Source organism: Oryza glaberrima, chromosome 9 (genome assembly GCF_000147395.1).
Source record: "Oryza glaberrima chromosome 9, OglaRS2, whole genome shotgun sequence".
NCBI classification, from domain to species: Eukaryota; Viridiplantae; Streptophyta; class Magnoliopsida; order Poales; family Poaceae; genus Oryza; species Oryza glaberrima.
The window spans coordinates 7,776,977-7,790,394 of NC_068334.1; the positions used below are offsets into that span (position 1 = coordinate 7,776,977).

General features: G+C 41.5%; 1 protein-coding gene and 1 long non-coding RNA gene across 10 annotated transcripts in view; one reads left to right on the forward strand and one right to left on the reverse strand.

Annotated features, from left to right (window-relative positions):
* The window catches only part of LOC127784420 (protein ACCELERATED CELL DEATH 6-like), a 28,549-nt gene extending 18,613 nt beyond the window's left edge, over window positions 1-9,936 (forward strand). For 5 of the 9 annotated variants that reach the window (XM_052311715.1, XM_052311716.1, XM_052311717.1 and 2 more), the window contains 2 exons: window positions 4,587-4,708; window positions 5,111-5,319. In XM_052311715.1, the coding sequence (XP_052167675.1) occupies window positions 4,587-4,708; window positions 5,111-5,189 (201 nt within the window). In that variant the 3' untranslated portion in view covers window positions 5,190-5,319. Of the gene's footprint in view, window positions 1-4,586; window positions 4,709-5,110; window positions 5,320-9,566 lie in introns of those variants that run through there. The other 4 variants (XM_052311725.1, XM_052311721.1, XM_052311723.1 and 1 more) reach the window with 4 other exon arrangements.
* Window positions 5,863-7,844, reverse strand: LOC127784421 (uncharacterized). Its single transcript, XR_008019486.1, has 4 exons — window positions 7,777-7,844; window positions 7,598-7,644; window positions 7,320-7,376; window positions 5,863-6,607 (listed from the first exon to the last, which is right to left on the reverse strand). It is a non-coding gene; the product is annotated as an uncharacterized LOC127784421 (long non-coding RNA).
* Window positions 9,937-13,418: the final 3,482 nt, after the last annotated feature.

Sequence of the window (13,418 nt, forward strand, 5' to 3'; positions counted from 1 at the left end):
TATTTTCAGATTTTCATAAAAATTTTGAATAAAACGAATGGTCAAACGTTGGTCAAAAAGTCAACGGCGTCATATATTAAAATATAGAGGGATATATTAAAATATGGAGGGAGTATCATTTATCACCTTGCCTTATACCCCTCCGTCCAAAAAAAACCCAACGTAGGTAGCGATGGGACATAATATAGTATAATGAATCTAGACATGAGAATACCCAGATTCATTGTACTGTATAATGTCCCATCACTATCTTAAAACGTTAGTTTTTTTAACGGAGGAAGTAGCTCTTAAAACCTTCTCCTACCTACCGCTCCATCCCATGAAACTGAAGTAAAAAAAAAATACCCGTCCATCAAAAAAAAAACTAATCCTAACTTCATCTGGTAAAAAAAATACCCGACCATCCTTAAGATTAGATTTTTTAACTTTACAAGTGTTTAACTTGTAATTATTACAAGTGATTGAGTAGTACTACTTTGCTAAAAAAATCTAATGTGTTCAGAGTTTGTCTTTTTAGCAAAATAGTACGTGTAAAAAAGTTCAGGATACCCAGACTGATACGAATTGGATTGGAACGGAAAAACGAGCCATCCCAGATGGTACAGTTGACACGAAAAAATATAGACATGGGAGATCTGCTTAGCTCCAGTGCAGATCTAAATCTTGGTGAGATACGGGCGTGATAGTCAGTTTGACCCTGCAACTGACAAAACATACAAATTGAAGATCAATGAGCTGATCGGTTGACAAGCCGATGGAGTGATTCCAGCCTATGCCGATACTAGCCGATAGCGATAGAGTTTTGAGATGTCGGCTATATGTCCAATGTAGATAATGGTACTTGAGTAAATAATGATATAATGCAATCGGCTGATGATAATACAGTATAACAGTCATATAATCCAATAGAAACCAATCGGCTAATAATGATATGATAGGATAAGTACTGATCCGAAGGATAAAGCATACATCGGCTAGAGGTCCGATGTCATAAAATCCATAAGATTAGATTGAACAGTGAAATCTTTATTGCAATCGGCTAAATCCAACTTGTATGTAATCCTTGTAAGCCGATACAACGTCCAGATACCTCATCGGCTAAAGCCCCAATGAAACCCTTATTGGCAGTCAACAAGCAGGCTAGATATTACGATTCTAAGCATGACTTAGTAGATCAAATTTAGCTGATGCAACACTAAGTATGAAAAGAAACATAATATCTGGACAATCAAGCCTTTGGCTGATTTTAAGGGTGGTAGATGTCTAAGTTAATCTAATCTAGCAACACAATTTAGCCGATGCCGGCAGAAACCCTAAAACGAGAAGCAGCCAATAGAGCTAAATTGATATGCTAAGACTAGATTAACAGAGACATCTGATAAATAGGTAGGCAAATATATCATCCAAACTAGAGTAATTCAAGAGGTCGAATGTACTGATGCAGCCTTGAACGATGCCGACGTAGACGAGACAATTGCCTAGGCCGGTGGAACGTTGGACTTATCCCTTCGCTAGAGATCGAACTGAACCGATGCAGCCCCGCGTCAGGTGCCAAATTCCACTGGAGGATAAGTAAAAACCTCGGTAAAGAGGGTAGCGATGCGCTTAGAGTAGTATTATTGATCGTGGAGATAATTTACAATGACCTGGGTGTACATATTTATACCCATGGGGAGTGTTCGCAGTATGTCATGAGACCCTTCGACCAGACCTACCGAAACCATGCAACCAGCGAGGATTCAGGCCCAGGACGCTAAGATCATCTAGGCGAAGTCCCATGACGAAGACTATGAAGTAGAAATCGCGAAGGCCGAAGAATCGCGCTGGTATCCGGCAAGACCAAATGCATCATTGGGCGAAGGGTGTATGCCGAAGGATGGGGGCTTCGCCATAACAAGCCCAACTTTGAAGAGGCCAAAGGGGCCATCCCAGCCGCTCAGGCCTGTTCGCCAATTGGCCCATTAGAGGCCCATGTATCCAAATTACACTGTATACCCAATCAAACGTCCCTTTCATAAGGGCAGCCATGTAAATTCCCCTGTAAAGCCTAAATCCTAATGGGGGAACCTTTAATAGGATTATAAATAGCCCCTAGGGACATGTGAAATGGGGATCCCAAAGAAAAATCTCAAAATAATACATGTACTTTTTCCAACACTGTTGAGTAACCACGTCCTTCGACGTACGCGGTTGTCGCTTCGACAACAGCTGGCGCCGACCATGGGGACCTCTGAGTGAAACCACTAAGAGCGAATGCCACCGAAGAATGTCGCAAAGGAGAAGGTTGCTAGGCGAATGGAGTGTGAAGCAGGAAGCGAGATGGCCGCCGAAGAGGTAGTAGAGCCTTCGGTGCCCGACGTCGAAGCTGGCGTGGCACCATTGGCTTCGGCACCTGCGCTGCAACCACCACCTTCAGCTCCTGCCGCTTCGACGGGGCAGGCGCCCAACACGGCTTCAACGGCAAGGGCGCTCCAGACCAGGGCGGAGATCCTTTCAACGAGCCAACAGGTGGCGCCCCAAGCCGCTTCGCCACAGCAGGCTCCGACTTCGACCGCGCTCGCCGCTGCACAAGTCAACCCCAACCTCGACGCGCAGGCCGAAGCTGACATGGAGGCCATGCGTCAGAACATGGCACGACTTCAGGACATGCTTCGTCAGATCGAAGGGCAGCAGCAGGCGTACGAATCGGCCCGACAAGCTAAGGCTGCATCAGCGCCCATTCTCTAGTACTCGGCGGGCTATAACCCACCTCAAGTCTATCCGCAAGCGCCGATCCAGGTCTTTCCGCTGCAAGTCATGCAAGCGCCAGCGTGCTTCGCCTGACAGCCTTCAGCCGCAACCGTACGCCCATCCCCTCACGTACAAGCACAAGTTCAGCCGGTTGCTGCCCAAGTGCATCCTCCGCTACTGGCACAGACATCACAGGCGATGGTGGAAGGGGTTTCAGCCTGGCAAGCGCAGTTTCAAGCTTTCCTTCACCAGCTCAACTAACCCCACAATATGACTCTTTTTAGGGGCTTCAGGCAGAGCTCATCTACTGGACTTCAGATGCTACTGATGGCACTGGATGGGTGTAAATGTTCGTCAAAATTAACACATTAAACCACCTAGCTACTTTGTATTCATTCAAACCAATCCTTCTAACGAAGTGACACCATTTTCTAAAAAAAAAAAAAAACGAAGTGACACCTACTGACCTACATATATTTCATATACATACCCTAAAATAAATAGCACAATAGTCACAGTTGTAGAACCACAGAATCCAATCCTTCTAACGATGTGATACCTACATATATTTCATATGCATACCCTAAAATAAATAGCACAATAGTCACATAGGTGTAGAACCACAGAATTAATCAAGCCACCATAAAACATTATCTGAAATAAGATAAAAGCTGTCAGACCTATTGCTTCTGCTGTTGGCATGAGATGCAACGGGAAAAACTGTGTGATAGAGTGTAGAGAAGCATCCATTTGAGGCGATGACTGAACAATTGACGGGTGATTGCATCCCAATATGCTCTAGCAAGTGATAACTCCAACACAGCAATGTAGGGCGTGCGAGTTTTCTGTGGCAGAGAACAATGTAAGACCTGCTTGGGTTAACTTTCAAGTATTCGCAATTTGCCTTCAACCATCACTCCAAGACAAGCCACTAGTTCATTCTTTGCACAGGTCAGTTGCAAATTAGATAAGCCACTAATAGCTAAATACATATTGATCCATCACTTCCACGATTCAATCAGTACTAATCTCTGTTAAATCTTGCTAGAGATGATTAAACCTAACACAGACACAGGTGTTAGTGGAGGCAATCCTTCAGTTAAGTAGAACAAAACGATCTATTACTAGTTGTTGGGATGATATTTGCACAGAAATGCATGCTTAAGATAAATTGTTGCGAGGGCACTAATTGACATCCTTGCTAAATAGTATCCCTCCTATATGCTTCAATGCTTTCTCATACTCTGCCTTCTGAAACTCATCAAACCTTGAAGTGTCTGCCAGCAACAGCTCTGTGTATTTCATGTAAAGTGTTGTTTCTTTCTTTACATTCGCTTCATCCTGCTTTATTCTGGCCAATTCAAGCTGCTCTTTCGAGAGGCGGAGCTGTACCTCTGACATTTTCTCACGATCATTGTTAAGCATGGTCTGAAGATATAATGCATGTTTGATGTCTTCCTGCACCTCACATGAAGAAGATGATGCCTTGCCTTTACGTTTCCGATTGACCTTTCGCGCCTTGAAACCTTGATGAGGCTGTGTTTCTTTTTTAGGTTCATCTTCCCTTGCCACTCTCTCATTGTCTAGCACCTCAAAATCTTGTGGGCCCGATTCTTTTTCAAGCATTTCATCCCTCACTGCCACCCCCTGCTGATGTTCGTTCAATTTGGATGTTCCAGTCATCAATTGGTGCCTCCCAAGCTGAAATTCAATAGGCCACGACGCATCAGTTGTCAATAGTTCTAATTGCTTCTTTTGATTTGAGACAGACGGCTGGACTTCTGTCATATCTTCATGGTTCTTGGGAAGCATGTCCAGAGGATCCACTAAGCATTTTCCTTCTTGCATATCTTCAGAATCTTCCGAAGATGACACGTAACCACCGGACTCAGATCGCATCACTCTTTTTGTGGAGAAAGAAGAGATGTATTCTTTCCACTTGGGTTGGTCCCAAACAGCGTTCCAGCAATGGCCAAAGGTGAACTTATGCTTCGCTTCTTCGAGATACATCACATGTGCTTCCTTATTATACATCAGCCAAGTTTTGTCCATCTGTTGCATGCCCTCTGACTGGCCGCTAGGATATTTTGCCATGACCCGGCACCAACAATCATTGAAATGTGCCACCTTATTGATCATCCTCTGCCAGCGGTTCTTCAAATGCTTCACTTCCCTTCTCCGAGCTCCGGGGGTTGCACTGTTATATTCTGCTGCAACCTTATCCCAGTACTTGTCAGTCTTGTAGTTAATCAACCAAGTGCTTATCTGTAGTTCCAGCACGGAGATGTTAGGATACCATTTGCAATGTCCAAAAATTAGAAATAGAAAAAGGAAGAGGAATGCTTACCAATCTAATGTCTTCCTCTTCTGTCCATGCTAGTCGCCTAGCAGTCCTCTCAGGTTCAGCATCGTCATCATCTTGTTGTCCTGGACCAGTTACTGAATGTGGGGTGCCTTGATCAGAGGGTGCCTTGGATGGCATAACTGTAGCTGGTACATATGGTGATGGCATAGCTCCATCAGGTGGCGGTAATGAGTATGGAGCATATTGTGGTGGAACAGCATATTGGAAATTTTGCGAGTATGGAGGATAGTGAGGAAACGGCGGGAAAGGGAAATTCATTGCATATGCTGGATGTGAAAGTAAGTGCTGCGGAAATTGTGGATGGCAGAAACTCGTGGAGCTGGGTTTTTCTGGTGGGACATTTTGGCAAGTTTTTTTATCTGAATAACTACTAGGTGGGTGAGGCCCCATTGCAAATGAGTGGAATGGTGTGAAATGTATATAGTGGGTATGTCAAACGAGCAGAAAGCACATGGGTTTGAACTTTGAAGCCAATTCTGAGAACCTATTTGGTTGAAGTTCCCAACAGATAAATAAGAATACACCCAAGAGATATCTTGTTCAGCTCTAATTTCATTTACTGTTCCGTTGGATGCCACTTGGAGGAGAGCAACAACCCTGCAGAAACATATGTTGTAAAAATAAGATTTCAAATCATGTAAACAATCAGATTTACTTCGTCCGTTTCATATTATAACACTTACTAGCAATGCCCACATTCATATATACGTTAATGAATCTAGACATATATGTGTACTAGATTCATTAACATCTATATGAATGTGGACAATGCTAGAAAGTCTTATAACCTGAAACGGAGGTAGTACTACAAATGATAAGAAATTGTAATACAGTACTAATGAAATAGTTCAAATAACTTATTAATTCCTTTGGCGTTGAATTGTATTGAGTTAGGATCTATTTTCTAGAGCTGAAAGGGCAAACTAAAGAATCATTTCCCATTTCCACAAGGGCCATGGAGAGTGACCAAAATGCTGCTCCCATCGAGAAGTCAAGAATCAGTCGAGGCAAGCATAAAACTGCCCACTGAGTTGGCAAAAAACTATCTGCCTACTGTTGATTAAAACCTGTGATGCACCCCTCCCCTCTGCCAACTCACACCCCGTTTTTTTTGGAAAAAAGAATGATCTCAGCAATTTTTTTTGTTACACTAGCAAAACATGCAAACTTGAACAGTAAGGACAAAATGAATTTAGTCTGATTCCAGTGGTGGAAAACAAATGTGATGCACTTGGAACAAATGCATATGGGTCTTAAGTAACTCCAGACAACAGATTCAGGGAAAAGATTTGTCAGATAAAAAGTAGACCAAAAGGTACAATTATATGGAACAGAATCTGCTATTTCTTCTTTCCAAAAGCTAACTGTGACATTTTATTGAAAGGAATCAGCGGTAAATATAAATATAGAACTTGATGCAAGATCAATTACACCGGAAACGTCACTCTCAAACCAAAGTAGACGCTGTTGGAGTCTTGATACTGGTTTTCAGTTCTTTTCACAGTAAGGCTTCTGGAAAAAAAAAAGGCTATGCCATTTGTAACAAGAAGTTCTTGCACAATTTCTACATGACATTCTCGTTAATCATAGAAGAACATAAACCTGTTCTTTACAATGATAAGATCTAGCTCACTTGTGCAAATTTAATGTCAAAATATTAAGGAAAACTAATTACCTCATCTTTCATAAAGGACATGCTAAACAGAACATGAACTAGAAATAATCACCTCCTAAATTATTTTTCCCAGTTCAAGTGTGGCATATATTGTGGTAGGACCAGAGTAAGAGACTGGATAGAAACATCAGTTCTAAAAACAAGACAAATCAAGGGAGAAGAGGAAGGTCAAGTTATTTTAGAAAGTAGCAATCCATCTCCACAACTCAATTAACTAAACATGAAAACTAATAAGATGTGATACAAGAAGAAAAAGCACTGGCTGTTCAACAAAGCAGGAGGTGCATGATGCTATCACTCAACTCAATATTGACTATTTATCGGTTTTACGCCAAACATAACAATTAATTAGCCACACAACATCCAAAACTTTAGTGCGACCTGTTTGAAGGAGCTTCCTAATAGTCTGTCCTACAGGCCACAATGTCATATAAACAAATGTCGTATAAAAGAAAACAGTTACCATAAAAACATGACATGGATGGTTCAGTCACTCAAAAAAAAAACAGAGGAATCAAAGGTCCATTATTCACTCTCTGACGGTCTTACAAAGTAATATTCTCCCAAACAAAACCTGAGATGTACGTAGACCACAATGAGAATAACCTGCAGATTGGGGGAAAATACATGCATGTCATCTGCCAAGTTGGGAATATAAATGGACATATAGATTGGTTAATTGCACAATTTAACCACATTATTTTGCCTACCGGGACAAATATGTATCAAACAGCAGCAAGAAAAAACACCTACATTATCATAACAAAAATCGACACGCATAATCTGCAAAAGCGTGCAATCCGATTTGGGGAAAAAAAAACAAATACCTAATCCAGCAGAATTCTTGTGTTCTGGCCTCCTGTTGCGATCCCTCCTAAAGAAAACAAAAACAAAAACTCAATAAGATCGCAACACTGCGAGCAAGAGATTTACACGGCAACGGGAGGAGAGATCTCTTTGAGATAAAAATTAAGATTGGGAAGTAAAGATGCCGTTTCCGGAATACCAACCGACGTCGCGCGGCGGCGGAGGTGCCGGAGAAACGAAGGGCCGCCGGTGCTCGGGCGGGCGGGCGGGCGGGCGCTGCGTCGGAGAGCGGAGGCTACGCGCGGACGGCCAGGAGGACAGGGGAGTTCTCCGGTGCCGAGGTACCACGCATGCAGCCGCCGGCGGCGGCGAGGGTTTTGGCTGACGGCGGAATCCGGGTGTGGGGTTCAGGCGGAATGTGGCACTCCAAAGTCAAAAGGGCCAAATTTAACTAATTCTCCAAGGTTAGGTTTGGCTATTATTTACAACTCCCATACAAGATATTATTTACTCCCTCCGTAAAAAAACAATAAAAAAAATAAAAAAACCAACCTAATAAAGATGAGAAATTACATAGTACAATAAATCCATATCTAGATTCGTTGTACTGTAACGTCGGGAAAAATGTTTTTTCTAGTAGTGACTCTTCTCTATGGTTTACTTATATGCAACTTGTTCTTCATTTAGTTGATGTATATTGCCGGCTTAATGTACGATGCACTTGATCAAATGGTGCAAACCTATATAATGCATTTTCTTCTGACAATATAAATTGGTTGTACCACCCACAACAGGGCAGTAATGAGATGTAGCTTAATAGCCGAAGATGTGGCCGAGGTCCTTGACAACAATGATGAGCACGGCGTTGCTTAACCACAAGGATGATGGGAAACAGATCCCCCGACTTTGTGCAGCCTGCAGTTGTGCGACTGATATGTGGGCCCCATGTCAGTGGCACAATTGTAAACTGCACAACATCAGGGGAGTCTCATCTAGGACGATGAGTAGTAGGATGCACGCTTTGCGGTGCTCTAGAGTCTAGTGCTGCGCTGTGGTGTGGGAGATCAATCTTATATATCTTCTGAGATAAGAGGGTTTGTAGTACAAGTGGAAGTTGCCCTTGCCAAATTTACACATGAACATCCTCTCGCGATCAACTTGCACCGAAATGCCTATTTCTGATGTAGGCATGTAAACTTGGTGGACTGAATGATCCTGATGCCTCACAATCCTATATCCGCCTCCGGTATAAACAAATGAAAAGCAATATTCCCCTTCAAAGGGTTTTATCAAGGACAAGCAAATTTGCTTTACTCGAGGAGTATGTAGGTCGCCCACCCAGTTGTGCATGCTTTCTGTGAATCTCGAAGCGAGCTTACAAGATCTCTATGCTTGGAGAGATAGCTGTTTGTTACTCTATTTCTTGGTTTACTTATATCCAGTCTTGAAATGTTTCAAGTGAATGGGACAGATCACCATCCGCCATCCGATCGATGATTTGTGGTGCAGATTGCGCAGGAGTTCTTGCCTTGTGAGTTAGCAGTTTTGGGCCTGGAGATCCTTCTTGGTCCCTCAAATCCTAGTAATTTTCTTGCTTCCATTGATGCTTTCCCGTTTGCTCATGCACCCGATTTGTGTGGTTTATTTTGGTGTGAAACGTGCTCATTCGCTTGGTACGCTTGGTAATGCCACTATGCCATGAAGTTGGTACTGCGGAATTTATACACATGAACGTAATCTCTTGAGCAGCTTGCACCCCAAATGCCCATTTATAACATTGGCATGTAAATATGATGGGGCTGTTCATATATATTGATCTCATTTCAAACCATATTATTTTTGATAAAGTTATCAAAGATGTATATACATTTAGTTTTTTTGCCAAAGTTTGATCAATACATAAGAAATCCTATCAAAATTTTGGTAATATTATCAACTTACCAAAAGTTTGACATTGCCAAAATTTGGTAATATTTACTTTGGCTACAGTAAAAACAGCCCAGGTATCTCCAGGCGACAGAGGTGGAGGCAGAAGCTACTCCAGACAATTTCACGAAGCCAGTGGATGTCATGTAGCTGTCACCGTTGCACATGGATACACCCTCAAATCCTAGTAATTTTCTTGCTTCTATTGATGCTTTTCCGATTGCTCATGCACCCGATTTGTGTGGTATCGGTGTGAAACATTTGCATATGCTCATTCACTTGGTAATACCAATATGCCATGAAGTTTCTACTGCTGAATTTATACACATGAATGGAATCTGTTGAGCAGCTTGCACCCAAATGCCCATTTATAACGTTGGCGTGTAAATATGGTGAGCGGAACTCTCCCGGTACCTCACAATCCTACAATTGTTTACAGGATCAACAAACAAAAAAAACCACCGTACGGTAGAACACCCACCCAATTGTGCATGTTCTTTTAACCATCACAGCAAGCTTACATGATCTGTGGATGCAGAACTGTTTGTTGCATGGTTTACTTATACCCAGTCTTGAAATGTTGCAAGTGATTGGGAGAGATCATCGTACGCCGTCCGATCAACGATGTGCCACGCAGATTGTGCAGGAGTTATCCCTGCCATATTGCAAATTAGTGGCCGTCGCTCAAGTAAATCTGGGCCGCAACTTCTGGACCTGAAAGTCCTCATGGCCCAAAGGGCGTCTGCTCATACACACACAGGCCTGCATGTCTCTCCTCCTCAGTAACAAATGAAAAAACATTGTTAATTCATATTTAATGGGATTTTGCTTGGAAACCTAGCTCAAACATTTATTTAAGTGATGGTGAGTATGGTACTATGGTAGAATCTCGCATGCAAATTTGTAACATGTCAGCACACTTAAATTCTGAGAAAGCAGGCAGGTCGGACTATATTCAAATTTAGTATGAAAATTTCTAGTTTGTGTCAGTGCCATGCATCTGTAGAAATTAAGGTAGAGGAGAGCTCAGTGATCTCTATAGATGATTGACAATTTGAGTCAATGGACTGAACATCGAGCGGATCTAGTTTGCAAGGGAAATTTTCAATGAATCCAACATTCCTTGGATATTAATTTCCTGGATGTTTGCGACATTGGAGCCTTCCATGGCAATGTAAATAGCTACATATCCTTCTCCTAAGTACATTAAGAAAAATGACTCCCCAAATACTAAAATTCTATTATATATATATATATATTTAAATAATACTATATTCCATATTGTTCTATCAACAGTTGTCGAATAACTATATGAAGTAGAATATTTTCACCTAGCATACCCAAGCATTTCTAGATCAATTGATGGTCTATAGGTACACGACGTCAGTCTGCTGGCACTCTTTTTTCTTTACGCCATGGCCAACGCGAAGACGTGGCATGTACCTCTAGCCTCCCACGTTGGACACGAGGTCAAAAAGCGCGCGAACCTCCTGCATACACCACGCACCCCTGTGCGAGGCGCCGATCTAAGGCTAGGGTTCGAGCCGTGGCTCACGTTGTGCAGCTTGAGGCCTCTCGGTTGTGCAGCTTTTCATTGAACAGGACACACCTGTGGGTATTGTCTCCATTGAAGAAATAAGGTCCCTTGTGTAGCCTTAGCCCACTTAGCAAACGGGGCTACGGCCTGCGTTGGCCATGGCTTGATGTGCCTACAATCCGGAGTGCCTTAACACTGCTCTCACATGATGCTTCAACCATATATCTAATCAAGAAAAATGTTGAGGAAGCCTTTGTACCAATTACTCCTGATACCACACAGTCTAATATGCATTAGACATGTATAAACGATATATAGCAAACATCTCTATGCTGGAACAAGGGACATCTGCTCTGTTTATGGTACAGTGGGATAGATCACTACCTCACGTGAGTTTGAGCCTTGAGCGTATTCACCTTTGCCGCTCTTATATAAGCATAGACACACATTGTATATTGATGATAATTACCTTAGATATTTTTTCCTTTTAACAAACTAGCTTGCTAATACATAAAAAATGCATCTGATTGATTGAATTAATAATAACAAATGGAAGAGTTTTTTTTTTACATCCTCGATGTGGTGTGGGCAGGTATTATGCTTTCCAACATTATTTGGTATATACTCCCTCTGTTTCTGGTTACAAGACGTTTTAACTTTGGTCAAAGTCAAATTGCTTAAAGTTTGACTAAGTTTATAGACAAATACAGTGATATTTATCTACTAAATTGGTTTCATCAAATTAATAATTGAATATATTTTCATAATAAATTTGTCATAGGTTGAAAATGTTACTACTTTTTTCTATAAAATCGGTTAAACTTTAAACAGCTTGACTTTGACGAAAGTTAAAACGTCTTATAATCTGAAACGGAGAGAGTATATGAATATTTGAGATTTTGAACTAGGATGGCACCACAATTTAAACATGTGTGGTATTGTAGTACTACCTTCTCAAGGATCATTAAAACCTGAAGGCAGACTTCAAAAGGTTCTGAGAGTTGGTGTCTCAGTTAATGTGTTAATTGTGTATGGGACATTCATCCATCAATTCTCATTCTTGCAGTTGCAGTTGCCTGATCCATAACTGGCTTATTAATTCAACCACAAGACATTGGAACTATCAAACATGACAGAAATAGCAAATGGCAGATAAAAAGTCTTTGAATCCAGCAGAACAAACTTGTGTCATGTATTTGGTTTCTATCAGTGTATCATGCTTCTCTAGAAACATATAGGAGCATGGTGATCTGTAGTTGATTGGCATTTCGAGCCACTGGACTGAACACCAGAGTCTCTGATTTGCATGGAAAGACTAATAATATATGAATTCAACGTTCCCTGGATGTTAATCTCTAGCAGAATATTGTTTGAACTGTTTTGGAGGAGCACAACTCAATCAAATTTCATACGAATGCCTTCGTATACAGTTCCAGTTCAACAAACATGCACTTATGCAACAGAGTCTTGCTGTTCATGTTCCACGTTCTCCCTATGCTCTTCTGCTGTTCCTCGCTGTGACAAGAAAGAGGACGGCCATTCGATTGGAGGGCTGATCAGAGGACCATCCATCACCGGATGCAAACAAGGCGAAGTTCACTGCCACTGCGATGCGAAGCAGAAGAAGAGGCCACAATCGCTAGGCTATAGAGGAAATCTATTCAGTTTGCATAATAGGTGAGTATACTTCCACACTCAGCCCATCCTCAGAACATGGTGAACCTCGCAAGCTTCAGCGGTGTGCTGTTCGCATGCTGCACATCTCGGGTGCAGTATCTCCTATTGATGTATCCTGATAGTGGCTCCTGATGCTTCATATGCCTATGCTCATGCAGCTGATATTTGAGAGATTGAATGGCATATGCACTGTTTAGGTTTTTATGGGAGTTTTTGGTTTGTGCAAGTGGAGGGGGTCACTTGATAGAACTTTGTGACCTATGAGACTGAGGCTCTCTCTTACATATATGGGCAGTTCTTCTTGATTGAACGAATGTATAGTTGGTACAAACTAGTTAGTTTATTTGCTTCATATTAAAATATAGAGCAGCAAGAGAATGGACTTGTGGCTTCGCATTATTGTTGATAACACATTATTATTTACATCCTGATTAAATGGACTGTTCTTGGCATGGGTTGATATTTAATAAATTTATAGAAAAAGTTAATTCTGTACCATTAAGAAGAAGCACACACTCAAAATAAACACCATCTATTATATACTAAAAATCCATTAAACTTCCTCAAAACGCTCTTAAGCCGTCAGTTAGCGCTCTAATAAATTAAAGAAAAACCTAGAAAATTAGAGAAAAAAACATATATCTTTCGATTTTCACTTAAATCGGTAGTTCCAATACTATAAATAGTTAGATTAGATTTCT